Genomic DNA, 27,709 nt, shown 5'->3' on the forward strand with positions numbered 1-27,709 from the left:
TTGAGCCACCTGTGCTGAAGCAGGGATATCCTGACCTGTTGGGGGGCTTGAGCACCCCTGTCTTAGACATACTGTACCAGAGTTTCAGATAGTTTACAAGTTCTTCAGGGCAGGAATGTATTGCCCCGATATCGTGTGATTATTTACAGTATAAAATGTTTTACCAGGAAGTAATACATTGAGTTACCTCTCATTTTGAAGTATGTCCTGGGCATAGAGTTAGGCTTTCAAAAAACAAACAAAAAAAAAAAACACACACACACACACACACACGTTATCATTCTAAATATACCGTTCTGCTTCCTCAGCATCTCTGATAGACTATATATGATCTATATTGATATTTCCATTCATTTATCTCACTGCTCACTAGACCTTTGATCTTTTAGATGGGCCAGGAGTAGCCAAATCCAGTCCTCAAGGGCCACCAACAGGTGAGGTTTTAAGGATATCCCTGCTTCAGCACAGGTGCCTCAGTCATTGACTGAGCCACCTGTGCTGAAGCAGGGATATCCTTAAAACCTCACCTGTTGGTGGCCCTTGAGGACTGGGGTTGATCACCCCCGAGATAGACAATCTGCAGAAGAAATGCTTTACCGGCACGTACATAGGAAAATAACTAAACCCCAAGGAATGGTGTGCCTCACCTGAAGTTTCATTCACATCATATTTAAGAAGGAATAACAGACCCTTCCACAAGGAACATCCATATTTGTATGGCCATGGTAGGACACTTAATACATGTACCCCTTTTAACAAACAACTACTTATCAATTAAGTTTCAAAGTAGTAGTTGCATGTGCGATTATTGTATATAACTCATGTTAAGCCCCCTCAGACGTTTATAGCAGATGTAGCCAACTCCAGTCCGCAAGAGCTACCAACAGGTCAGGTTTTCAGGACATCCCTGCTTCAGCACAGGTGGTGCAGTCTTCGACTGAGCCTCTGATTGAGCCACCTGAAGCAGGGTTATCCTGAAAACCTTACCTGTTGGTGGCTCTTGAGGACTGGAGTTGGCTAGTCCTGGTCTATAGCATCCCCTGCCTTCATATCCAAATTGTGTTAACCCTTTCCTGACAGAGGAGCCTGCAGTGCATTGTGGTCCCTCAAGCAAGGTCAGCAGAAACGTACAAATTTAGCCAAATCATTTAGTTGACCGGTGCAAACTGTCACGCTAACATGACAGCCCACGAGTCACGTTTAGCCCCGCACACAGGTAAAGTCTGGTTTGTGTTGAACAAAGGACTGGATTGCATGAAGTAAACAAGCCTACCTGAATATAATGCTGGCGCAGAATGGACAAAAGGAGTCAGAAGTTCATTGAAATCTTGCAATGTGCAGTCAAAAGAACACCTACCCCCTAGCTCGTTCCTGGAAGCAGTCAGGCGCTGCCGGGAGCTGTGTGCTAATAACACTGGGTAAGAACTTTGCCCTACAGACCAACCTGGGCAGGGTGTGGGTGTGGCCTGAAGAACAGCTGTGAACCTGCAAATGATCTGTAGTACAAAATGAAATTTAAAGAAACCCCGTTTGATCCTTTTTTTTACTGTCGGACAGGCCAGCAGTGCATAGCCAGTACGCTGGAGGCTCTTCTGGCTATACCGACATTACAAAGTGCCCAGAATGAGGCCGGTGTATTACGACGTGTGTATGGAAAATGTGGTGAAAGAGTGCATCGAGTTAAACATTAAGTGACTTGCCTGAAATCAGTACTTGCATGGAATGCGTCATGTTAGATTATATGTGCAGAAATATCAAGCAAGTGTAATAAAACCCAGTTAAAAAGAACATTAATTGTGAAGAATTCTTCATTTTCCCCTCTTCCCTTCACAATATGCAAGTATACCAAATGCACAATTCATCAATACAGAGGCTCCCAACTCCAGTCCTCAAGGACCTCCAAGGCCGCGTCTATAGTGGAACGCGCTGGTTTCCGTGCTCCTCCGTGATCCGGCATCGCACTTGAAATACAAACTTGTTTGTAATACGAAGCACCGCTCTCCCTGTAGCTCATAGTGCGCGCGCTCTATGCGCATATGCATTGACGTCCCAGTGTTTGTTTTGGTGCGAGCTACATAGCTCGTGCCGCATCCAGCACTATGGACGGAACCTAACAGTCCAGATTAAGGCTATCCTCACATTAGTACAGGTGGCTCAACTATATTTTGACCAAATCACCTGTAGCGCCCCCCCCCCTAGGATTACTAGCGCCTTTAGGAGTTAACTGTGTGGGCTCACACAGAGTCACGCCCTTTCCCCATCACATGGTACTGGGGTGAAACAGCAGAGGTTAAGCCCAGCCCCCTTCTGCTTGGAGGTGGTAACATCAGACTGGGCTATAACTAGAAAGGGGAAGCATTTGGAATGCAGGTTCCAGGGAGGAGTGACAGTTGGAGGAGCCTCAGAGTTAAGTAATGTACATAGGTTCCCAGTAAAGGGATAGATGATGTACTTACTGTAAATATATCCCGGTTTGTAGTCAGGGAAATGCCCCATTGAAGAAAGGCCCCTGGCAGAAATGAATATTACTGGCTTCCATAAGGGAAGATATGCACGTACAAAATCAAGAAATACAAAAGCAATTGGTTTAAAAACATTAATGGCCAGGTCGGAACCACGATTCTTCGCTTCACAGTCCAGATAAACCAGGTACTAGATGGCTAATGGGGAACGTCCTCCCTGGAAGGTGGTCGTTCGCGGCAGCAGTGTAGGCTTCCCTCTCTGGACTCGGTCCTCCACGGGGGCTGTTCACGTCTCCTCCGAAAAGAAATCTCCACTCGCTCACTCGCTGAGCGACAGAGCTGCCCGTCCGGGTGGAGGGGACCTCCAAGCCGCTGACGCGCCTCCAATGACGTATCTCAAGTGACGTCAGCGTCCTCCGAACCGGTAATTCAATAAAAAAAAAAAAAAAGTCTGCATCGGTGAAGGAGTCTAATGCAGATGCTATTCAGCACAGGGTCTCAAACAACACCAGCCATCCAACGCGTTTCGTGGCTGCGTGGCCACTTCATCGGGGAATAAAACTTGATAGTCCTATAGTGCTTGATATACCCTATCAGAGTCTCTGATTGGTTCAAGGCCAACTCACATAAAAAGGTACATTTAAAGTGACAGTAACAGACCCCACACTTTATTTAAATAGGAATGTAAAAAGCACATACCCTGCGCGCTTCCCGAAGGCATTTTAATTAATGCCGGGGGAGCTGCAGGGCCTCTGTAAACCTTACATACTTTGATTCAGACGCTCCTGGTGTCGCATCATTTGACGTCACGTTGCCATGACAACGTGACGTCAGGACGTCTGACTCAAGGTAAGAGGGTGGGGGGGCACGAGGAGAGGGGGAAATCCAGCAGGGGGCGCAGGGGAAAAAGATTGTGCCCCCCTGCTGTAGAACATCATAAAAAACATGTAGCAAAATTCTACAAATACCTCTAAAAAAGGAGGGAGAGGGAAAAAGAGGAACAATAACATTTATCTTTATTATATATCTATCTTATTGTTCCTTTATGTTCGTTTTATTCCCTGATGAAGTGGCGGATTCTTAAGGATCCGCTAACAGATGGCTGAATCTGCGGATTGTATTCTACAAATCCGTCCATGGGTTGCGGAATCCAGGGAATGTATTGGTAATAATAAAAAAAAATTCGCAAAACGCGAATCGCCCTTTTTGAGATTGATCCGCTGACATCTTCGGACCAAAAAGAACCGGCCGATCCACTGCGGATCCAAATCCGCCAAAAACATTCGCCCATCGCTAATTACAAGACAATGAAATTACACCAAAATCAGGGCATAAAACAATTAAGCACGTGATAGGGAAGTGAATCCAATGGCGGATTTTGACGAATCCGCGTGCGGATGGAAACTGCCCAAAATCTGTATGCGGATTTTACACCGCAAAATGGATTTTTGGGGGTAACATCAGCGAAAATCCGGGAACGGATTTGGGGCGGATTCCCCCATCACTACTTGCAATGTCTATTTTAAGATAGTGCGGGTTTGAAATCCGAACTTTGCAAACTTTCAGTTCGATATGAACTTCAGAAAACATTTTGAAATCTAAGCAAAATTTTAGTCAAAACTTGAGGAAGGCTGATTCTCAGATTTCACTTATTTTTTTTTTTGTCTTGGTTTTCTTTTTTTTTTTTAATTGGCAAAACTTGGGAGTTTGTGAACAAAAAATTCCACGCAAACTTTTTTGAGAAAACGGTAAAAGTTCTACATTTTTCTCAATGTTACACTCTTCCTGCTTATTTTGAGTATTTTTCCATTAATACGTTATAGGGAGAGATGTATGAACATAAAGAATAGAAAGTTGTTTTGACGCATTGGTCCATTTTCTGCTTGGGTTTGCGTCAAATGTAATGAAAAGTGCTTTGTACATTTGACGCAAATTAATTACCATAAAGCCTTACGCCACCAGAGACCTGACGGATTATTTTGATGGAAATACAAGATAAGTGACGCATTAAGATGCAGAGTTTGATATATCTCATTATAATCTGTGTGTCATGTAACTCTTCCCAAACACTCTCCAAATCGCGAGGTTATACAACCAGCCCAACACCTGGAGACCTGCTTCCATTGTCCCTCAGACACAAGACACCATTTGCATCAATTTTGCCCCAATTTAGCTTGTTACATCACTCCCACTGACTTCTTTCCAAAAGGGTCAAATGATGTCCATCACATGTGAAAAAAGGTAAATTTTAGCCACAGCCCCTAACTTATTGGGGAGAGGCTCAGGGAGAAATCATGGATAATCTGACCGTGAGATGCCATCTTTTATAATAGTTTGAATGCATTTCTGCAGGTTTTATTGTAGGTGAGCCTGGTTCAAATTCCAGTGCTGGCTGCTTCTAACCAATGACAAGCCAAGTATTGACTCACAGCGCTATCAATATGCTAGGGAGCCATCTACTTGCTAGGAAGGCTGAAGTCCCATTTGTTCAAGTCAAAGATTTAGACTTCCCTAACTGGGAGAAAATAGCTTCACCGCATTTTAAATAGGAGCCTGTGCCTTAGATCAGGGGTGCGCAAACCTTTTTTGCTGCACCTTCACACCCCGCCTGCTCTCCGTTGTTACGGCCCCCCCCCCCCTACCTCGCACGGCACCAAATGAAGCCACGGGGTTGTGTGACGGAACGTTACCATGGCAACCGTGACGTCACATGATCCCGCGGCGTCAAGTGGTCACGCGTCCTGAAGCCGTCTGAATCTCGGTAAGTAAAGGTTGCAGAGGCCTTGCGCGGTCCCCCGGCATTTAATTGAAATGCCTTGGGGAAGAGCGCGGGACCTCTGCAACCGTACGCGCCGCCCCAAATAAACTTGCGCCCCCCGGTTTGAGCACCGCTGCCTTAGGCCCGGGCCATGGTGCCTTCGCCCCTGCTGAGGCGTGTGGAGGCAGTGGGAAAGCGGGTGCTTTCCCTGGCTATGGTCGACGGGCTGTGGAGGGCGTTCCTAGGGGCGTTTTTTTACTGATTTCTTGCGCAACACGCGCCCCCTCCTGCCTCCGCCCGGGTCCATCTGATCGTGCCCCGTGCGGACGCCTCCGCGCGGTCTCCCACACCATGGACTCAGCCTTAGGCTGCGCTTATAGTGCCGGCGACAGCGACGTCGCGTCAAAACAAATGCCTTGCCGCCGTCGCGTGCGCTTATAGTAAGTGCGGAGCGACGGTTTGGTCGCGATCGCTGGAAGTCATCTCAATTTGATTTTTCCAGCGACCGCCGCCTGACGTCACCGGCACTATAAGCGGAGCTAATTCTTTGGGGAAGTGGTTCACTGCGCCTGCAAAATGCTATTATTTACTGTGCTGTCAGGGCTATAAATCTATAAATGATTCATAGAAGTGCTTAAGCAAAGTGCACTTTCATTGGCCAACACCGCACTTCTACGCTCAATGCTTTCCGTCTGTGACAGTGCAGTGAGCTGATCTTTGACCATACAGATTTCTTGCTTTATGAGTCTTATTATAAGCTTGGGATTTCCCATTAGGCTGAGTAGGGACCAGCAGCATTTTTTTGGGGGGGTGGGGAGGCGCGACAATTTTTGGGCAAGTAATAGGTGTGAGAGAGCTTTACCTTTTCCGGAGCAGTCCCATTCCTGCAGCGTTGCGTCATCATGGCGACCCAATGTGAAATGACGCTGCAACATCACATGCCGCCGCGTTGCCATGACAACGTGGTGTCACATGACGTCAATACGCTAGGGCAGAGGGCCGCCCCCTTAGCCTACAGGCAGCAGAAATGTCACACACACACACCTCTGTTTAAAGAAGTACAGTGGAAATGCAGTACTGATTGTTATGGATATATTTACAGCACATAATGGATGGTTGAACACCTTCTTTCACTGCCGATGCCATTAGCTTTGTAGAGTACTATAATGCAGCGGTGCGCAAACTGGGGGGCGGGAGATTTTTCTAGGGGGCGCGGGCAGTTGCACAGGTCCCGCGCTCTCCCTCCAGGCATTTAAATTAAATGCCGGGGGACCGCACGAGGCCTTTGCAACCTCGAATTCCTCAACCTCTACCGAGGTTCAGCCGGCCTCAGGATGCGTAACCACGGTAACATGACGTCAAATGACGCCACGGGTCACGTGACATCACACGTCCACACGGCGTCATTTGACGCTGTGCGAGGTAGGGGGGGGGGGCGCACCTCCGGACCAGCACAGGCAGAGGGGCCGCAGCAAAAAAATGTTTGCGCGCCCCTGCTATAATGTATATATGTATTTTAAAACAACAACAACTTTGGGTTTTTAATCCTAGAATCAGACATTAAAAAAGTTATGGTGGGTAAAACCCTCCATTGTACAGTGTACACTGTACAGCAAATAAAAATACCACGTTGTGAGCACATTCACGGCTCAGACAGGTCAGCAACCCTGCCCTTCCCCATTATCTCTTCGCATGAAGTGCTCCCAGGGATACATGTATTGAGAACTCCCAGTGAGTCACTCGTTACTTGTTGCCCTAAGGAATCTTCATCAGGGTGGAACGTGTGCGTGTGCTACTAAATGAATTTAACCACCATTGGTATCCCTTGATTTGTCCGGCAGGAATATATCCCAGCGGGGGGGAGAGCTGGACAAGAATGCAAAAATATTAATATCAAGATGGGAAGCTCCACCAACAAACAAACCATGCACCGTTGAATTATTATATCTTTTCATTAAGGAGAATGATTTTGTTGAGCTGATATAGGTGCACGTAGATTGCAGTATGTACATTAGGGGGGCTCAACTCCAGTCCTTGAGCCCCCACAACAGCTCAGGTTTTCAGGATATCCCAGCTCCGGCACAGGTGGCTCAATCAGTCTCTGCTTCAGCACAGGTGCCTCAATCAGAGGAGATTGAGCCACCTGTGCTGAAACAGGGATATCCTGAAAACCTGACCTGTTGGGGGGGGGGGCTTGAGGACTGGAGTTGAGCACCCCAGGTGTACGTTCTCATTAAGTGTAGCCACACTGCATAATTGCCCATTCTATACACACCCCCTACATGCATGCATTTAGTAGCATCCACAAGACATACCTGAGCGTACACCAAAATCCTGAGCACCTCACATGGAACAAGGTCTGGTGCCGTGCCCTGGTCTAAGTTACCTGGCAGGGAGCACCTGCACTCAGCAATCAGCCTGCCACCTGAATGGCATTCCAATGACCCAATCACACTGAGGGCACGGGGTGGTAAGGCGGGGTTAGTCAGGCACGGTTGAACTTGATTGGCAGTTGCCACGGATCAGATTCCCAGGGACGGGAATGCATGTCCTCGTCACCATGGTGCTCTGTAAACGCCGTGGAAGTGGATGTCCTGCGGGAACGATGGATCTCGCTGCAGGCGGGTCTGGTGGTCTCAAGGAAACTGTGTGGAGAATTAGATGCACAACTGCAGTGCTCAGTGCATTACGGTTGTACCGGCATACCTCGATATGCAGAATTTATAGTTTAGGGAAGACAATGTGATTTACAGAATGTTAAATTCATATTGAAGGGATTTAGAATCTCTAATTGCACATCGCGCGCACCACCTGCTCTCCGGCATCTCCTCATATCTGTGATGTCACAATGCCGCGTTGTCATGACAATACGTCGCCATTTGCCGCTGCGTTGTCACAGCGACGTGCCGTCGCTATGAGAAGATGCAGGAGGAGCAGCCGGGGAGAAGAGGCAGTTACAGAGGCCCCCCACGCGCTCTCCCCTAGCAATCAGTTTAAATGTTCTGAGGAAGAGCGGGGTGCCTCTGTAACCGCGGGGCTCGGTTCGGCACCCCACTTAGAAACTTTGGCGCACCAGATTGCGCACCCCTGCTGTAAACTATACATTGGGGGTGGGGGCTTGTACAATTCATGGTCTGTCATTTGTCCTAGCGCAGTTCTTACTGCTCTAGGTCGTTTTCGCTGGTTTTCCCACACGCTTCCTTTTTGACTATTATTAATATTGTATCATACAATTATCGATTCCCGAGATACAGACCTCCACAGGGGATGCCGGTATCTCAGCAAAGATTAAAACTCCAGCGTCACTCGAGTCAATAGGAAGATGAACCTGATGACATCACGGCTTCCTATTGACCTGCAGGGTGCCGGAGCTTTGAAACGCCGCCATTACCTGAACCCTGCTAGCCGAACGGCTACCGGCACCCACTATGGAGGTATCTCTGGAAGCAGAGGGTCCCAAGAGCTGAAATTAATGGGGTTCAGCTCCGGAGACCCTTTGTTTCAATCTCATGGAAAAATAAAAAAAATAGCAAAACAACTCGCCCGCTTGGATTGTCGCTTTCATTTCTATTGGGAAAAAAAGAAAACAATTTATATTCAAAATCTACATTTGCTTTTTGAGCAAAAGTATTCTAAATGTTTTCCTAAAATAAGGTAACAAAAGAGCTTTGCCCCAGTGATACAAGTGTGCTGGTACTTGGGCCTATATACCAATCAGTACCACTATTATTATTATTTTTTAATTTAAAAGCCCAAAGTACAAATAATTTTTTTTATTCATTAAGTTGTAATTCCACTTCCTATATCTGAAGAAGAAAATATAGGAATATATACATGCAGTATATCGTCTCTTTAGAGCAGAGATATAACGTCTGCCTATCACATACACGTGGCACAGACACTGAGCAGCGCTGGCCGGGCTCTGGATGTGAGAAACGCGTTAGCTGGTGCGGGGCAGTTTTGTCCCTGCGGAGGCACCGTCCAGGGCTGTGTGTTCCCGCCGCCGTGACGTGGTTCGGACCGGAGGGGGGCGGTGTGAGTCAGGTCCCGGCGCCTGACCGGAGCAGTTATGGCGGATCACAGCCTGGAAATGGCTTCTATGATCCCGGCCCTACGCGAACTGGCTAGGTAAATGGCTGCTGCCCCCCGGGCCTGTCACTGTGCTCGTGTCCTAGGATTGTCACCCAGTGAGTCCCACCATGTGCTGCCACTGAGCCCCTGCACCATGGAGCCTCCCCACCATGGAGCCTCCCCATCTGCTGCCACTGAGCAACCTGCACCATGGAGCCCCCCATGTGGTGTCACTGAACCCCTGCACCTGGGAGCCCCCCCACAACCCATGTGCTGTCACTGAGCCCCTTCACCAGGGAGACCCCCCATGTGCTGTCACTGAGCCCCCTGCACTAGAAAGCCCTGCACCAGGGAGCACCCCCATGTGGAGTCACTGAGCCCCCTGCACCAGGGAGACCTCCCCCCCATGTGCTGTCACTGAGCCCCCTGCAACAGAGAGACCTCCCCCCCATGTGCTGTCACTGAGATCTCACCTGGAGCGGTAAAAGGGACACACTGTTTGAAGACACCTTAACCTTTTGGTGCTGCAAGTCCCGTTTGGATCTTCTGCAGGCCGACAGCACTAATGGGGTTAATGTCCACAAATAAAACCCCAACGTGGCTCAATAAAGATGTGCAAAACTTTTGCCCAAAGCAGCAAACCAGGTTATATATCGCAAGGCAGGGAAATGCTAAACATTTTGTGACAGCATCTTGGATCATTTCGAACATCGTTACCCGTGATGGTCCCCGCGTGTCCCAGTAATGTGAAAAAGCAAAGAAAGGATAAATGATGAAAAATAGTGAAGGACGGAGAAGAAAGCAATAAACTGCTCGTGAGAAAACAGTTAGACCAGGAGTGGCTAACTCCAGTCCTCAAGGGCCACAAACAGGTCACGTATTAGGGATATCAATGCTTCAGCACAGGTGGCTCAATCAGTCCTTGCTTCAGCACAGGTGTCTCAATCTGAGCTGCTGTTTGAGCCACCTGTGCTGAAGTAGGGATATTCTTAAAACCTGACCTGTTGGTGGCTCTTGAGGACTGGAGTTGGCCACACCTGAGTTAGACAGGCACATTGAAATGGGAGTAAAATAAAGGAGATGGGGAAATAAAGCTATTTTCTTCTCCTCACAATGCGCTGCCGTCCCCCCCTCCAGCAAACGGGTTACAAAGCGAGTGTGTTTCTTGCATTAGAATGGTCAGATTTCTCGCCGGGTTAGTAGTATAAATATATGGCCATAGGTGGTGGTGATAACTTACTGTTAGCGCTAGTCTTTGAAGTATTAGAACCCGCTGACATCTCCATGTGATCTATAATGACTCTACCTGTCATTGACTGAGCCACCTGTGCTGAAGCAGGGATATCCCTACAACCTGACCGGTTGGTGGCCCTTGGGGACTGGAGTTTCCCCTTCCTGACCTAGTCATTTGACTCATTTTCAAAGCTGTTGATGGAAGATCAGTTATATTCACCCGGAAGTTAGAAAATAGTACGTCAGATCCCTTGAGTAAAAGACACTTTGTAACGTCTAAGGCCTGGCACATAGTGTAGTGAAGAGCGCTGGGCAGCGCTGACGCTCATGCTCTCCTGCTCAAGCAGGACATTTTTCGTGTCCCTGCATGAGCATCAGCGAGCGCGCTTGTGTTCCGGGCGGGAGGCGGGGCTAGGGCGCCATGTCACGGCGCCAACGTCACGGACTGCCATTGGCTTCTGGCAGTCACGTGACCTGCCCTGCGCTTCCCTGAGCGGCAAAATTTAAGCTTGCCTGTCTCCTGCATTTCCACACGCCTGCGGAAGCATGCGGAAGCGCCGTCTAAAGCCGCGATTATAGGGATAATGTTTCCCCTCAGCGCGCCTCAGCACGGTCTTTTTGACCATGTCCGAGGCCTAACTGTGCTACCGTTACCTGTAATGTAATTGTACCATTCCCTGCGGTTTTTAACAGTGCCACCTTTACCTGTAATGTAATTGTACAGTTCCTCCCCTGCAGGTTATAACCAGTGGTTGACAAATCACCAAAAAATCTACTCGCCACACAAAAAAATCTACTCGCCACCTAGTACCAAACGTGTGCTGCTTGGGCCAATATTTACTCGCCTGGGGGTTAAATCCACTCGCCCGGGGCGAGCAAATGTATAGGTTTGTCTAACACTGGTTATAACAGTGCCACCTTTACCTGTAATGTAATTGTACCGTTCCTCCCCTGCAGGGTATAACAGTGCCACCTTTACCTGGAATGTAATTGTACAGTTCCTCCCCTGCAGGGTATAACAGTGCCACCTTTACCTGTAATGTAATTGTACAGTTCCTCCCCTGCAGGGTATAACTGTGCCACCTTTACCTGTAATGTAATTGTACAGTTCCTCCCCTGGAGGGTATAACAGTGCCACCTTTACCTGTAATGTAATTGTACAGTTCCCTGCAGGGTATAACAGTGCCACCTTTACCTGTAATGTAATTGTACCGTTCCCTGCAGAATATATAACAGAGCCACCTTTACCTGTAATGTAATTGTACCGTTCCCTGCAGGGTATAACTGTGCCACCTTTACCTGTAATGTAATTGTACCGTTCCCTGCAGGGTATAACTGTGCCACCTTTACCTGTAATGTAATTGTACCGTTCCCTGCAGGGTATAACTGTGCCACCTTTACCTGGAATGTAATTGTACAGTTCCTCCCCTGCAGGGTATAACAGTGCCACCTTTACCTGTAATGTAATTGTACAGTTCCTCCCCTGCAGGGTATAACAGTGCCACCTTTACCTGTAATGTAATTGTACAGTTCCCTGCAGGGTATAACAGTGCCACCTTTACCTGTAATGTAATTGTACCGTTCCCTGCAGAATATATAACAGAGCCACCTTTACCTGTAATGTAATTGTACCGTTCCCTGCAGGGTATAACTGTGCCACCTTTACCTGTAATGTAATTGTACCGTTCCCTGCAGGGTATAACAGTGCCACCTTTACCTGTAATGTAATTGTACCGTTCCCTGCAGGGTATAACAGTGCCACCTTTACCTGTAATGTAATTGTACCATTCCCTGCGGTTTCTAACAGTGCCACCTTTACCTGTAATGTAATTGTACAGTTCCCTGCAGGGTATAACTGTGCCACCTTTACCTGTAATGTAATTGTACCGTTCCCTACAGGGTATAACAGTGCCACCTTTACCTGTAATGTAATTGTACCGTTCCCTGCAGGGTATAACAGTGCCACCTTTACCTGTAATGTAATTGTACCGTTCCCTGCAGAATATATAACAGAGCCACCTTTACCTGTAATGTAATTGTACCGTTCCCTGCAGAATATATAACAGAGCCACCTTTACCTGTAATGTAATTGTACCGTTCCTCCCCTGCAGGGTATAACAGTGCCACCTTTACCTGTAATGTAATTGTACCGTTCCCTGCAGGGTATAACAGTGCCACCTTTACCTGGAATGTAATTGTACAGTTCCCTGCAGGGTATAACAGTGCCACCTTTACCTGTAATGTAATTGTACCGTTCCCTGCAGGGTATAACTGTGCCACCTTTACCTGTAATGTAATTGTACCGTTCTTCCCCTGCGGTTTCTAACAGTGCCAGCTCGGAGTCGTATAATACCATTGTCCAGAAACCAAGACAAATTCTCTGCCAGTTCATAGATCGAATCCTTACAGATGTGGATGTTGGTAAGTCAGATTTGATCCATTCTTATCGCACCTTTCGCAGTGCAATATTTGACTCTCCACCTGCTTAACATTTCCTAACATGGTAATTCCCCTTCTATTTGTATACACATTTTTCTTCTTGCACGATGGCACCAGAAGTCTCCGTCCCTGTACACATCCTCTGCATCTAATAGCTACTTACTGTTCTTTCTCTGGCATCCCTTTTTCTTGGCAAACATGAGGTTTCTCTTAACTCATTCACTGCCAGGCAGGCCGGCATCATTTCATAGGAAAAAATACAGAAAAGTATATGAGCAATGATCCTATGCTTTTGATATTATTGCAAAAGTATTTTCATCACTTACCAAATATTGATTATTTTTTGTTCATGTATGAGTTGTTTTGATACTTCTGTACAGCAAGCATCTTGGATCGGGGGCACATTATAAATGTAATGTATGTTATCACCATGTTATAGCTGTTCATTCCTTTTCCGTTGGAGGAAATCGTTATAATGGATTATGGCCAGTGACGCACAGCCATATATGCCGCCGGTACGGCTGTACTGGGGTCCGCCACCTTTAGGGGTCTATCCTCCACGCCTTGGAATGCTGTTCCTGACACTTATTTTAGCAGTTGTAACAGCGTTCCGGCATTTATAAAGACCACCTCTCTCTGCACACCCCTTCCCCGGGCCCTACCTGTGGTTCGGGGCCTTCCCCGGCAGTGGCGGCCCACCCATTTGGTCTTAACGCAGAAGTTAGGCCTCAGCAAAACTCGGGCCCAACTTCCACAATCAGCGCCTGGGCTGGCTCCCTCTGCCGGGTTAGGACACGATTAACAAGTAGGGCCTCTGGGAGACGGTGGCCTTTTTTGTTAACTTGCCGTGAGACCCCTCCGGTGATTATTTCTGATTCTGGCATCCGATGGGGAAGAGATGGATTTCTCTCTGTATTGTCCGTGTACTTTCTGTAAAGAAGCCTCAGCCAAGATTAGAAAAAGCGCTTTTATTTTTATTTCTGTCTTTGATAATCTAGTTGCTTTGGAGCTGTCCAAGAACAGTGAATCCCAGCCGAGTTCTGTCATGTTGCTCGACTTTATTCAACACATCATGAAATCGTCACCATTGATGTTTGTTAACGCCAACGAAAGCTGTCAGGCTAACGAAGCTGAAGAGAGCTGTGTTGGTGAGTTTTCCTTTGCACAACGGTGTCGGTCTGTTGGAGAGTGTGACGGAGAGTGACCCAGGAGTGGCCAACTCCAGTCCTCAAGGGCCACCAACAGGTCAAATTTTAAGGCTATCCTTGCTTCAGCACAGGTGGCTCAATCAGTGGCTCGGTCAACGACATTTGTGGCACCTGAAGACGGGAGTTGGCCACCCCTGGGTTAACAGATCCGTGTTTTGTGCTCCAAGATAAGATGACCTTCCTCACAATATTGAAGGGAGTTACCTCCATATAATCAAAACATTGAGCTGTTACAAGTGAAATCTTCCTTCTTTCCCTAAACATTTCCTCCTGAGATACACTATACCCTATCTTGGTTACGCTGATGTTTTGAGTGGGATTTGGGCTGAAAGCAGCAATACCGGTTTCATTTTTTTAATGTTAAATTACAGGATTGAAGCAGGGGGTCTCCAGAGCTGACCTGTGTTAATTTCAGCTCCGGGGACCCCTGCTTCCAGAGATACTTATCTCCTTAGGGGGTTCCGGTATCTCGCTTCAGATTAAATGTCCCGGTCACAGGGGCCAATAAGAAGCCGCACTGGGTGAAGTCACAGCTTCCTATTGGCCCACGGGATGTGAGACATTTAAGCGCTGCCATTATGTTAGGCACACAATTTCTCTTGACTGCTGAGATACCGACACCCCTTTATGGAAGTAAGTATCTCTGGCAGTAGGGGGTCCCCGGACCTGAAATTAACACCGTTCAACTCCGGGGACCCCCTGCTTCAATCCTGTAAAACAATTGAAAAAAATTAAAACTGTATTTCTGCTTTAAAGTCCTCCAACATAAAACAACCTTTTATATAGGTGCCTGGGGGGGGCTGACACAGCATTAAAGAAACAATTCTACCCACAAGCTTATATGAGTTTAACTCCTATAATGTTAGTATTTTTCCTTGTGAACATGTTCTGCTCATGAAAAAAAAATGATGTTACAAATCATGATTTCCTAGTCTTTAGCTTCTGAGGTTTCCATGGTGAACATCAGACTGCATTGCGCTGTGGGGAGAGCTTCATTTTAACCTCTCTTTAACCTCTTATTATTTAAAACACTTATTTCCTGAATGAAGCATCAGATGAAACAAATAGGAACAGTGTTAGAAAGTGACTAGATCTCTTAAAGTACGTACAAATGAAAGGCAAATAACTGTTGACCAGGGCGGGCTGCTGCTTTATGGATGGGTTATGGGCAGTCTTGAAAATAAATATGAATGCAGCATCTTAATGATGGGGGGTGCATGGGGGTGCAGGCCCCATACACGTACTCTTTCTTTCACCACATGTGTACTTAGCATTGCTGCAAAGTGTGCTACACTGTAATCCTCCCTGGGTATTAGTGCCGTTTACAACATTTGTACATTTATACCGGGGGGGGGGGGTAAGGGGGGCTATTTCCACTGGGCATTAAACGTAAGGTGAGAAACGAGTAACTGGCTTTGGTACAGATTGTGCGCGAGGACTTCCTTGTTAATTATAAGGTGTTAACTTCCGGGTATGAAAAGCGAATGGGTACAGTGTCTTTATATACAAAACATGCCACTTGATACCGCTAACCCCTTCACTGCCTGTAACCACTTCATCTACAAGTTAGGCTGCGCTTATAGTGACGGCGACGCTGACGTCAGGCTGCGGTCGCTGGAAAAATCAAATTGAAGTGACTTCCAGCGATCGCGACCAAGCCGTCGCGTCGCGCTTACTATAAGCACACGCGACGGCGTCAATACATTTGTTTTGACGTCGCTTTGCGGTCGCCGACACTATAAGCGCAGTGTGTGTGTGTGTGTGTGTGTGTGTGTGTGTGTCTTATATATAATATTATATTGCTCTTTCAGCAAACATCTCAATGTGTAATATAGTATGTAGCTTTAACACACTTTTTACCCACCATAAATTTTTTTTTTATTGTCTGGTTTTAACCACGTACCATCTTCATATTGCATAGCCAGCAACCAACCTCACTGATGAGACCCAAAGGTTGAATCTGCTGTCTGTGTGTAGGGTTACTGGCTCTGCACTTCTATAACCCAGGCTGTGCTGAAAAGCTGTGTAATGCGACAGTCATAAGTTTCTAGGGGTCCATATTAAAATGGACTTGAAGCAAAATATGACACACTTTGAGTGCTCATTTGCATGTCATTACCCAGAATCCCTGGCTGCAGTGGAAGCAGTGTATGCTAAGGCCTTGATTATACCAGAAATCGGGTGCGACGCCGTGCAGCTTCAAAACAAATCAATCAAATGCAATGAAAGCGCACATACCAATCGCAACGGTAGCGCCGCGACGTGCTGCACAGCTTCTGTCTCGTGAAGAGATTTGAGATTTTGTTTTTCACAAGCGACGGCCGCGTCACGTGACTGGCACGGCCAATCACAGTGCATCTTAAACAAACCAGGAAGTGATGGACTGGTCTTGTCTCCTCTGCAGTGGTGCTACAAATCGCTTCTGCCTGCGCACATGTAGCGTCACTACGATGACATCACCGGATCGCTCTGCAGTTTCTGGTATAATTGAGGCCAAAGAGATAATGGGGAAGGCAGGGTTGCAGAGCTGTCTGAGACATGTGAAGGCGCTCACAAGGGGTGTTATTATTTGATGTACATTAATTAGAATATACTTTATGTTCATCTTGCTAATATATATGTATATTTTGCAGAATTTAGCAATTGGATCATCTCCAGGCTCCTGCGCATTGCTGCCACGCCAAGCTGCAAAGCTTTGCATCACAAAATCGCCAGCGTCATCCGCTCCTTGCTTTTCCTTTTTAAGAACAAGCATCCTGCCCTATTTGGGATTCTGACAAAAGACCTGCTGAACCTCTTCGAAGATCTCATTTACTTACACGAACGTAGCGTGGGCAGAGCCGGAGAATGGCCGGTGGCTGTTTGCAGGTTTGCAAGTAACGCAAAGGAAAACCAGTTGTACCTGAGTTCTGCCCCGTTTCATCTCCAGAACATGCGCAGTGTGGAACCTCTAGAAACCACTTTGCTAATGGTCTTGACTGACAGCGACAATGACATTTCTGCTCTGTTTTTCCGAAAGCAGAACCTCGTGCTCTGGGGAATAGGGTGCTCCTTGTTGGACTACGGGAGTGCACAACTTAAAAGTCGGGCTTTGAACTTCTTGAGGGAGCTCATCAACCTGGGGGGACCCCCGGAACAGCCGGCAAATCTGTTCTTCACCGTGTTCTTTGGGATTTTAACATATATCAAAGAAATGGACAGAGAAGAGGTATCCCTTTATGAGATCCCACTGTTGGAGCTAGTAAGGGTTTTATTCCCCTTTGAGGCAGAGTCCTATATAAACATCGCGCCTGTTTACCTTCACATGCTGCTGGAGAAGCTGGCCGCTCTGATTGAAGCGGGTGTCCTAACGGATGTGCCCTCTGACCCATTGAGAGTAACTCTCTGCCATATGTTCCAGTACTTTTTAAGCGTCGTGCCTCCCGGCTACGAATCCGCGCAAGAAGTTCGCAAGCGGCACGTACACGCCATCTGCAAAGTGTTTGTCGAAGTCCTCGGAGTTCAGGCCCAACAAGCGGTGAGAGATTTGGGAGACTGGGGTTTGCCCTGCGTGTGATATCGTCTCCAAATGTTTGTGGTGGATATTCAATCCAAGGCTAAAACAATCCTAATCCCCCATCCCTCCCCCCGATGTTCTTCATCCCGATCCTCCAGTGTGTGCTGACTCCCTCATGGGATCCAGCTGTCACTACCTGGACCAGAATGTAAGAAGGGCGGAGGGGGGTGGTGAAGTTTTTTTTAATACAATCGTTTTAAAGCTTCAACCCTGCCCAAAAAGTAAAAAAAAAAAAGTCAAGGTCACCAGCAACTTCCTTAACCCTTTCTATGCCAGAGCCTCCCTGGCAGGGTAAGGGGTTAATTTCCCAGAAAGTAGAAACACGTTTACATTTAGTTAATGAAACCGATCCCTTTAATCATGTTTATTGTAAGCCACGTCGGGACTTCCCTTGTAGAGATGGGACAATGTTTATTGTAAGCCACGTCGGGGCTGCCCCTTGTAGAGATGGGACAATGTTTATTGTAAGCCACGTCGGGACTGCCCCTTGTAGAGATGGGACAATGTTTATTGTAAGCCACGTCGGGACTTCCCTTGTAGAGATGGGACAATGTTTATTGTAAGCCACGTCGGGACTTCCCTTGTAGAGATGGGACAATGTTTATTGTAAGCCACGTCGGGACTGCTCCTTGTAGAGATGGGACAATGTTTATTGTAAGCCACGTCGGGGCTGCCCCTTGTAGAGATGGGACAATGTTTATTGTAAGCCACGTCGGGGCTGCCCCTTGTAGAGATGGGACAATGTTTATTGTAAGCCACGTCGGGACTGCCCCTTGTAGAGATGGGACAATGTTTATTGTAAGCCACGTCGGGGCTGCCCCTTGTAGAGATGGGACAATGTTTATTGTAAGCCACGTCGGGGCTGCCCCTTGTAGAGATGGGACAATGTTTATTGTAAGCCACGTCGGGGCTGCCCCTTGTAGAGATGGGACAATGTTTATTGTAAGCCACGTCGGGACTGCCCCTTGTAGAGATGGGACAATGTTTATTGTAAGCCACGTCGGGGCTGCCCCTTGTAGAGATGGGACAATGTTTATTGTAAGCCACGTCGGGGCTGCCCCTTGTAGAGATGGGACAATGTTTAGTGGTGCAGTTCCACTTATTCCATTTCATCGCTGGAGCGTGAATTTTACCGTACAGTGGTTGCAATGTTTTGTGACACAGCAGGGGCGGCCAACTCCAATCCTCAAGGGCCACCAACAGGCCAGGTTATCAGGATATCCCTGCTTCAGCACAAGTGGCTCAGTCTTTGACTGAGTCATTGAGCCACCTTTGCTGAAGCAGGGATATCCTGATAACCTTGTCTCTTTGTGGCCCGTGAGGACTGGAGTTGGCCACCCCTGTTGTACAGCTCTGCCCAATACTTGCTGACCCCATTCCTTTCTGCAGTATTTGGTGGGCCCCCTGTATGCCGCATTGAGAGAGGACGGCCTGGAAATCATCCAGCAGACTCGGCTGAGGCTCCAGCAGCTGAGCACAGACTCTGAGGGCGGCGCGGGGAGCAGCAGCAGCAGCGATGAGATTCCGGAGAAGCGGCCGCGTTTGAGTCTGTCTGTAAAGGCTCCCAGAAAACGAACACCGCCAGCTGTGTAATCCCCTTTCCTAATTCTGTTCTGATCTGTACCTTGTTCGGGATCCTGTTTGGGATACTACAATCCGATATTGCTCGTGGTAAAGCAGTGTGACTATCACTAATACCCCATCCACACTAATGCCACATCAGGGGCTGGTCCTTGGATCCATATATTGGGTGTACTATAATATAATAGTAGTGATGGACAAACTCAGACCTAAAGGGCCTCCAACAGGTCAGTTTGTCAGGATATCCCTGCTCCAGCACAGGTGGCTCAATCATAATGACTGAAAACCTGACCTGTTGGTGGCCCTTGAGGACGAAGTTTGGTGGCCACCACTGCTGTTGATTAAACAAATCTGTATGACTTCTTCCTGACATCCTTGCATGAGTAATAGCATGAGTAATAGCATGAGTTATAGCATGAGTAATAGCATGAGTAATAGCATGAGTTATAGCATGAGTAATAGCATGAGTAATAGCATGAGTAATAGCATGAGTAATAGCATGAGTAATAGCATGAGTAATAGCATGAGTAATAGCATGTATTCTGTACAACACAGGTGATATCAATAAATAGGCTGTAAAAAGGTGTGTTCCAGCGCCTGAAGGTGTGTTGGGTAAATATGACCCCATGTGTTTCTTGTCCATGTTAGGACTGGTCCGGTGAACATGAAATCACAGAGCATGCTGTGGAGAGCGCTCAGCACAAAGCTGTCATTCTTTTTGCGCGCACTTGAAGGCGAAGACACCACTGACAAGGACGTGATTCCACCTTTGGAGGGCATTGCCGTAACACTGCACCTGGCCGCTCTTTGCACCGTTCATGTTTCTCTTAACGACTGTACGACGTAAGCACAATCTTATTTCCAGTGTTTAAGCAGCAATCCGAGCAGGCGGTTGTGTGTGTGTTTTTAACATGGAACTGAAGCAGAGGCTTCTCTAAGCTGAACCCCATTAATTCAGCGGCCAGTAGCCGCTTCGCTAGCAGGGTTCAGGTAACGGCGGAGTTTCAAAGCTCCCGCGCCCTGCCGGCCAATAGGAAGCCGTGACGTCACCAGGTTCGGCTTCCTGTCGGCCAACGTGACGCTGGAACTTTAAACTTTGCAGCGATGCCGGCACCTTCTGTGGAGGAGGTCTGTATCTCAGGAAGCAGGGGGTCCCCAGAGCTGAAATGATTGGGGTTCAGCTCCGGAGACCCCCTGCTTCAAACACATGTAAAAAAATGAATTAAAAAAGCGCACAAATTGCTTCTTTAAACGCATACAACATCTGGATGGTGCCGGAAGGTAAATTGTATTGCCCTGCTGTCTAGTATTACTGCAGAATATCCGGATGTTCGAGCTGAGCTTTAGTTCGTTGGAGAGTTTTATATGGTAGTTGAACGACATAAATCCAACAGCTCTCCTTTTCCTGATCTAGAAATTTCTGTAGAAATACAGACACCATTGTAATAGGATATATATAACTGATCTTCTGAGAGAGCTTGGCTGTTTCTGTTCTCGTGCAGCAATATTTCTGTGTTGTTTCTCAAAGCGGTTTGTATTACTTCTTCCCTTAATTACAAGAAAGGTTTTGTTCTCCATGTATGTGCTTCATTGTACTTTTTAAGAACCAAGTATATATGTGAAAAAAAAACAAGACAGTGGCAGTTTATTTATAGAGGGGTAATAAAAGCTTACTTAATAATCTGTCGTTAAGGAATTTTATGTACAAATAAGGCTAAGGCCCCGCTCCCTCAGTCAGCGCACCTGCACTGCAGACAGGCGGGGCGCTGACAGACACAGACCGCGATATGCAGTCTGTAGGGAGCGGGAGGGGCGGGAGTGGGAGGGGGGGCGTGGCTTGAGCGGAGGGACCCGCTACTCGCCCCCCCTCCCTCCACGGGCTCGGGCTGCAGGAGGGAGCTGCTGCTGGAAGGTAAGCAACAAAACACACACACACACCCCCTACCTTGCTTCCTGACAGCTCCCGCTCCCGCCCCCACCGCTGATTGGCTCATCAGCGCACCACGTGACGCGTCACCGCTCGGGATCACAATTTTCTTGCATCCCCTGGCGGCTGACGCGTCACAGTGCGTAGTGAGCCAGCAGCGAAGAGGGACTGGGACCGACTCGGGAGGATTCCCCTGCTGGTGGGGAACGCTCACGCGGCCGCCCGTGTCGCCGGGCGCAGCGGGTCCCAGCCCTAAGGCTGCGGCCATAGTGGAAGCGCTAGCTTCCGCACGCCTCGGCTCAGCACGCGCTCGCCTGCAGCAGGAGAGATTTCCTGTCCTGCAGGCAGAGGCCACAGGGAGGCGTGTCGGGGAGTTTTCAGGATATCCCTGCACAAGTGACTCAATCGGGCTCAGTCGAAGACAGTGCACATTTAGTTGCCAGAGGGATTGGCAGAGCAGGATATACATAAGGCCGCGCTTGTAGTCCCGGCGACGCAACGTTGCGTCAAAACAAGTGTATTGAATCCATAGAGTGCGCCTATAGTAGGAGCGGCACGAAGGAGCAATGGCTTGGTCGCTGGAAGTCTATGAAAATGGATTTTTCAGCGACCGCAGCGTGACGTGAGTGGTTCAGCCAATGATAGCGCACCACTCACGGCCATGCCACCCGGTAACCGCCTCTTGTCTCTAACACTATAAGCAAAAATCGCTGCTAGCAAGGACTATAAGCGCTTCCTTAGAAAGTTGCACAGTAATGCTTTGGTTGGCCTCGGGGGCTAGCAGCTCGTTGCTTTGCTCATAATGTTAATTGTTCATATAATGTTTCATTGTGTTCTGAACATTAATTGCATTTTAATAATAACCATTTTTATGTCATATAGCGCTTTTCTCGCAATGGGACACAAAGCGCGTCACAATTACTGTATAGCGCGCAGTACGCAGCAAACAGGAATGTACAGTAACACACACAGGCTCTGCCCTGCAGAGCTTACAATCTATGATTTTGGTGCCGGAGGCACAAGGAGATAAAGTGACTTGCCCAAGGTCACAAGGAGCTGACACTGGGAATTGAACCAGGTTCCCCTGATTCACACACTGTGTTGTTGTTTACAGAGTCGGTGTCTTTCCTCGGTGACCTGCTCCTAGAACCCAATACTTTAGTGCAAACATCTGTTGGAAGCAGAATCTCTGTAGGGAAGCTGCACTATTTTAATTTTAGAATGAAGGAAAATAATATATTCTTGATTATCTGTACGGCCTACTTACTTCAAGTTTAATCTCGCTATGCCTTTATTATTTACTTTACACAGCTTAGACCGAAAGGCCTCTGACCTGCGCGGTACTTACGCGACTCCGTTTCTAGAGATGAAGCCCCAGCTCTCCTGGGTCAGTCCAGAGGAAATCGTGCGAGTGCTGAAAGTTTGCAGGAAGCTGCTTGATTGCGGAAACCAGAAAGTGTTCGTGGATGCCATGCTGGGGAAGATGGTGAAAGTGTTTGATGCGTTACTTTACATGCACGGTGAGGAACGATGTTATCTCCACTCCAGCTGGTTACTTGTTGGTAGCTTTCCACCTAGCGCAAAGGTTCTCAACTCCAGTTCTCAAGACCCCACACCCCCAACAGGACAGGTTTTAAGGATACAGGTGGCTCAATCAATTCCTGCTTCAGCACAGGTGACTCAATCAGTCCCTACTTCAGCAAAGGTGGCTCAATCAGTCTGCTTCAGCACAGGTGGCTCAATCAATGGCTCAGTCTTTGACTGAGCCACTGATTGAGCCACCTGTGCTGAAGCTGGGATATCCTTAAACCCTGAGCTGTTGTGAGGTCTTAAGGACTAGAGCTGAGCACCTCCTGCATTAATGCAATGTATAAGAGCACTTGATCCATTCCTGTCTCATTTGTGTTGTGCACGCTTCTTTTGTTTTCAGTGAGAAGCCGATTAAACGATCAGATACTCGGGGACTTGTGCGGACTGATATCTTTGCCCTGGTTTCCCCAGCTTTCAAATCACACTTCTTTTAAGGCGGCAGCGTTTGACTCTACACTTCTAACGTTAAGTCTCCAGGTCTCTGACCATTTCTGTGAGTGTCCTGTACTCCTAGTCCTTTTGTTGCTGTAGTAAGAATAATATTTGTTTTCCTACGTGGAGCTGGCATGTACGCAGCGCTGTACGTAGCATTTTGCAAACACAGTGAGTTGCTCCCTTAAAGAGCTTACAATCTAATGTAGGTGCCCGAGGCACAGAGAGAGAAGGTGAGTGGCCCAAGGTCATAAACAAGAAGATGTCACTGGAATTCTATCCGGCACTGAGTTATTGCTCCAGTCCCAGATTGGAGAGAGATCTATCTATCACACACACACACACACGTTTAATCTGTGGGTTCCTATTAACATAAACAATGTCCCCGGATTATTTAAGTGACCAAAGTGTCTAGGAAATTTGGCCGCCGGTCATTTCGTCCCCAACTAATGTATCCCTTAACCGCCTAACCTTACCCTAAAAAAACCCTAACTTTAACTCCTTACACTGACCCGTTTACACCCTACCCTAAAACCAGTAACCTTAACCCCCAATACTAATGCTTATCTTTACCCTAAAAACCTTAACCCCTTACCTCAAAATTAATAACCCCTTCCCCCCCTAATATTACCCTAAAAACCTTAACCTCTTTATTCTAAACCCCTAATCTTACCCCTTACCTAAAAAGCTTAACTCCTTACCCTAAAATCCCTCAATGTAACCCCTAATGCTAAGACTAATCACTTACCGCGGCGGTTACAGAATGGCGGTGGTGAAAGGTTCCATTCCGTTGACGATATATTCTAGGTGGATCTGTAGATTTTTCCCGTCTATAAAACTGATAACCGAACTTGTCTCCTGTTATTCTTATTATTGTATTCTTCGGGCACCTATTTCACACTGTACATTGTATCTTTTCCTGCGGGTAAGACCTGTTACGCTTTGTAAATAATACACCGCAGGAGCCTCCCGAAGAAATACTGCTCGACGTTTTATTTATATCCTGTTTTTAATGAGTATTTGGTTTTTGTTTCTTTGCAGCACCTGACACTCAGTCCCACCTTGTATTCCTCCTGGCGCTGTTCCCAAGAACAATACACCCTGACTGGAGATTAGCAGTTTACCACTGGGCACTGAATAGCCCGCACGAGATTGTCCGTGCCCGCTCTGTTAAAGGGTTCCCTATTCTTCTGCACCATGTTTGCCAACAGACCTACGGTCCCGTGCCCCAGGTTTTGTTGTACGTGAAATAAGTTATGGTTGAACGTTTCTCTTGGATGCTGGCTGGTATGGGCGTGGCCATTTAAACATGGAAACTGTTTTAGGAAACCAGTGCAGATGCGATGTATAACGATGAGTCCTGTAACGTGCAGAAACAAAACTACTTCTCTTTGGTCCAGCGAACATTAGAGAGCACTCAGTCTCCTGACATTGTCAGAGATGCCGCATTCTGTACATACAGTTGTGTACCTCGGGCAGGGGAGGCCAACATTTTTCTCAGGTGGACCATTAAATGGGCCAAAAAGTTTTGGCGGGCCACGGTTCTCCCCGTCCCTGCTGTAGGGAAGTGCAGCTGTGGGGACGACAGCAGTCTGTATGGTGCTGGCAGGGTCGCCGACAGCTTTTCCAGGCCCCAGGTCTAAAGTTTATACCTGGACCTCTTGTGTTGGCGGCCCTGTAAGCCTCCTGCCCCCTCCTCTTTCACCCTACCCCTTTTTTTTCCTCTCACCCCCTTCGCTCTCATCCTTCCCCCATGTATTTCTCTCCGCCCACTCATTGTCCCTCTCTCTCCCCTTTGTCGCTTAATTCCCCCTCTCAACCTCCCCATGTCACTCTCCCCCTTCCTCACTCACAAACCCGCCTTTTTCAATTCCCCCATCACAATTCACCTTAAAATTCATTCCCCCCCCCCCCCCCCCGCGCCATTTTATCCCCTGTCCCTCACAATTTCACCCCCTCTCCCTCATCATTTTACTTTGGGGGTGCAGTGGCACAGGATCCTCCGGGGATCAGCTTCTCACTCTGTTTGCCCAAAGTTGGTCCTTCCCGGAAGTCGGCCCAACTAGCTGTATCTGCCACAAGGCCCCATGTTCCCTCAAGTCCTGCAGCGGCCTCAAGGTGGTCGGGCCCGACTTCAGGCACAAAATGAGGAGGATCAGGTGGGCCACGGGTTGGCCACCCCTGATCCAAGGTATTCATATCGGTAATGTCCCGTGCTGCACTCTTAAAGCAACAATTTCATAAAACCTAGGTCTGAAACTCACGTTTCAGTCTAAATATACAACCACCGCAGTCGCAAGCAATGAAACCTTTTGGATAATTTTTGATAGATGTCTTTTTTTAATCCGACACTCCGAATTTTGGCAATCCGTGACAAATTTAGCAACGTAATATTGGTTACATTGCGGGTGGGTTCTCAAGGTTCAGAGGTGTCTGATTGCAAAAATCTGAACTGGCTCGTCTTGAATTTTTGCCTTTACACTGTAACAAGGCTTTTCTATCGTTTATATAGAGATCACTTGAGTGATGACTCTGAGATGGTACAGAGGGAGTTTGCCAGCATACTGGGGATGTTGGCATGCGGTCTTTCCAGTGGGTTTGAACTGCGAAATGCGCCTATTGAGCCTAGTGCAGAATGCGGAGGGGTCGATATCCTGTGCAGCAGACTGACTGTGACCTCCCTTCCTCGAGATGGACCTTCTGTCATTGATGCCTCTGTTTTCAAGCCTTTCATCTCACTGCTTGGCAAAAGCATACCAAGTTCAGTGAAAACAGGTACTGTCTGCCATGCTAAGTTCTACATACAGCACAGCACAGCGTATACGCAAAATGCTGGGAGTGTCTAGTGCCAAGATTATGAGGTCTTCTCCCAAAAAGACCAAAACATTTAAAGTATAAATATGATCAGCACTCGCATACAAAACACATTATGGAACTGGAAAAAGGGGCGAGAAGAGCCCCCAAATTATTAAAAAGGATGGATAATCTGATTTATGAGGAGAGGGTAGCTAAATTAGATATGTTTATATTAGAAAAGACGTCTAACGGGATTTGTCTTTGTTGTAGCCTTTATTGAAAATATACCGCAGCTTTTTGCGCACCTGAGTTTTGGCAAAGATGAGCTGGATGCACGGGTGGTGATTGAGGCTCTGCTTAACCTGATGGAAGATCCAGACAAGGATGTCAGGATAGCTTTCAGTGGGAACATCAAATATATTCTGGAGTCCGCAGACTGCGAGGAGGGTTATCTGAAAGAGGTAGGCAAAGCTATTTTCATGTAGTGGCGCAGGGGGCGGGCCAACTCCAGTCCTCAAGAGCTACCAACAGGTCAGGTTTTCAGGCTATCCCTGTTTCTGCACAAGTGGCACGGTCTGACTGAGCCACCTGTGCTGAAGCAGAGATATCCGGAAAACCTGACCTTTTTAGTGGCCCTTGAGGACTGGAGTTGGCCACACGCACTAACACATTTTTCTTTTTTCGCTCCCTCTCGGGCCACTAAATAAGGACACCTTAAATGGTTTGTGAGGCATATGTCACCCTCCTGCTAATTTTTATGTGTTTTACAGCTAAATATGTCCCAAACTGTCCCGTGTATTTAAACAGCTTGTGTTTCCCCCCATATACTTGATAAAGCGATTAGCAGTTTTAATGATGGCCTTTCCCAACAGGACTTGGATTCAATATTTTTGAGATCAAACACAATGTTACGTTTAAATTGTTTTCGGATCAGAAAAAAAGCTTCTAACTAGCACTAATGTCAATATCGCAACCGCCGTTATCAATAGGAAGAAAATTGTAATAGAAATAGCAGCAAACTGTTGTGATGTGGGATTTATTTTTTATATATATCACAAACATTGTGTGAAATGAATTGTGACCGCAGAGAAAAGAGACATCGATATACATTTTGGTTCAGAAAGGAGTATCACTCGTGTGCTTAATATTGGCCGACTAGCACTCGTCCTGCCCAGGAACACAAGCAAAATATTTGTAATGTCCTAGATCAGTGTTTTTTAACGGGGGTTCCCCCATGTATCCCTAAAGGGTTCCCTGCTATCTTCAGGTAATTTGAAAATTGTACCGAATACAAAAGAATTTACAGTGCATCTGATCTCAGACGCGCTATTAGAGAGGGTTGGGGTTCTTTACAATGCATCTGATCTCAGACGCGTTATTAGAGAGGGTTGTGGTTCCTTACAATGCATCTGATCTCAGATGCGCTACTAGAGAGGGTTGGGGTTCCTTAGAATTTTACAATATCATTATAGGGTTCCTTAACCAAATAAAGGTTAACACTGTGCTCGTTAATAGTAGGTACATGTAAACTTGCTATTAAACCTCACAGATGTTTCTACACATTATCTGTAACAATAAGTTTAGGAGACTGCATCTTATCTGCAACCAGTCTGATTAGATTAGCGAGCTGCTGTATATGCAGTATTGTGCAAACCA

At 47.2% G+C, this 27,709-nt stretch overlaps 2 protein-coding genes across 8 annotated transcripts in view; one reads left to right on the top strand and one right to left on the bottom strand.

Annotated features, from left to right (window-relative positions):
- PLS1 (plastin 1) overlaps positions 1-7,641 on the bottom strand; it is a 66,123-nt gene extending 58,482 nt beyond the window's left edge. For 2 of the 5 annotated variants that reach the window (XR_012787983.1, XM_075570098.1), the window contains exon 1: positions 1,274-1,425. The gene's annotated coding sequence lies outside the window, so the exon portion shown is untranslated. Of the gene's footprint in view, positions 1-1,273; positions 1,455-7,535 lie in introns of those variants that run through there. The other 3 variants (XM_075570100.1, XM_075570102.1, XM_075570099.1) reach the window with 3 other exon arrangements.
- Positions 7,642-9,151: 1,510 nt separating this feature from the next.
- ATR (ATR checkpoint kinase) overlaps positions 9,152-27,709 on the top strand; it is a 73,932-nt gene continuing 55,374 nt past the window's right edge. For 2 of the 3 annotated variants that reach the window (XM_075570104.1, XM_075570105.1), the window contains exons 1-11: positions 9,152-9,348; positions 12,854-12,945; positions 13,962-14,111; positions 16,805-17,688; positions 19,117-19,316; positions 19,957-20,151; positions 22,547-22,755; positions 23,166-23,318; positions 24,299-24,497; positions 25,770-26,032; positions 26,324-26,514. In XM_075570104.1, coding sequence (XP_075426219.1) covers positions 9,290-9,348; positions 12,854-12,945; positions 13,962-14,111; positions 16,805-17,688; positions 19,117-19,316; positions 19,957-20,151; positions 22,547-22,755; positions 23,166-23,318; positions 24,299-24,497; positions 25,770-26,032; positions 26,324-26,514 — 2,595 coding nt within the window. In that variant the 5' untranslated portion in view covers positions 9,152-9,289. The remainder of the gene's footprint in view (positions 9,349-12,853; positions 12,946-13,961; positions 14,112-16,804; positions 17,689-19,116; positions 19,317-19,956; positions 20,152-22,546; positions 22,756-23,165; positions 23,319-24,298; positions 24,498-25,769; positions 26,033-26,323; positions 26,515-27,709) is intronic. The other variant, XM_075570106.1, reaches the window with a different exon arrangement.

This window comes from Ascaphus truei, chromosome 14 (assembly GCF_040206685.1).
Source record: "Ascaphus truei isolate aAscTru1 chromosome 14, aAscTru1.hap1, whole genome shotgun sequence".
Lineage (NCBI taxonomy): Eukaryota > Metazoa > Chordata > Amphibia > Anura > Ascaphidae > Ascaphus > Ascaphus truei.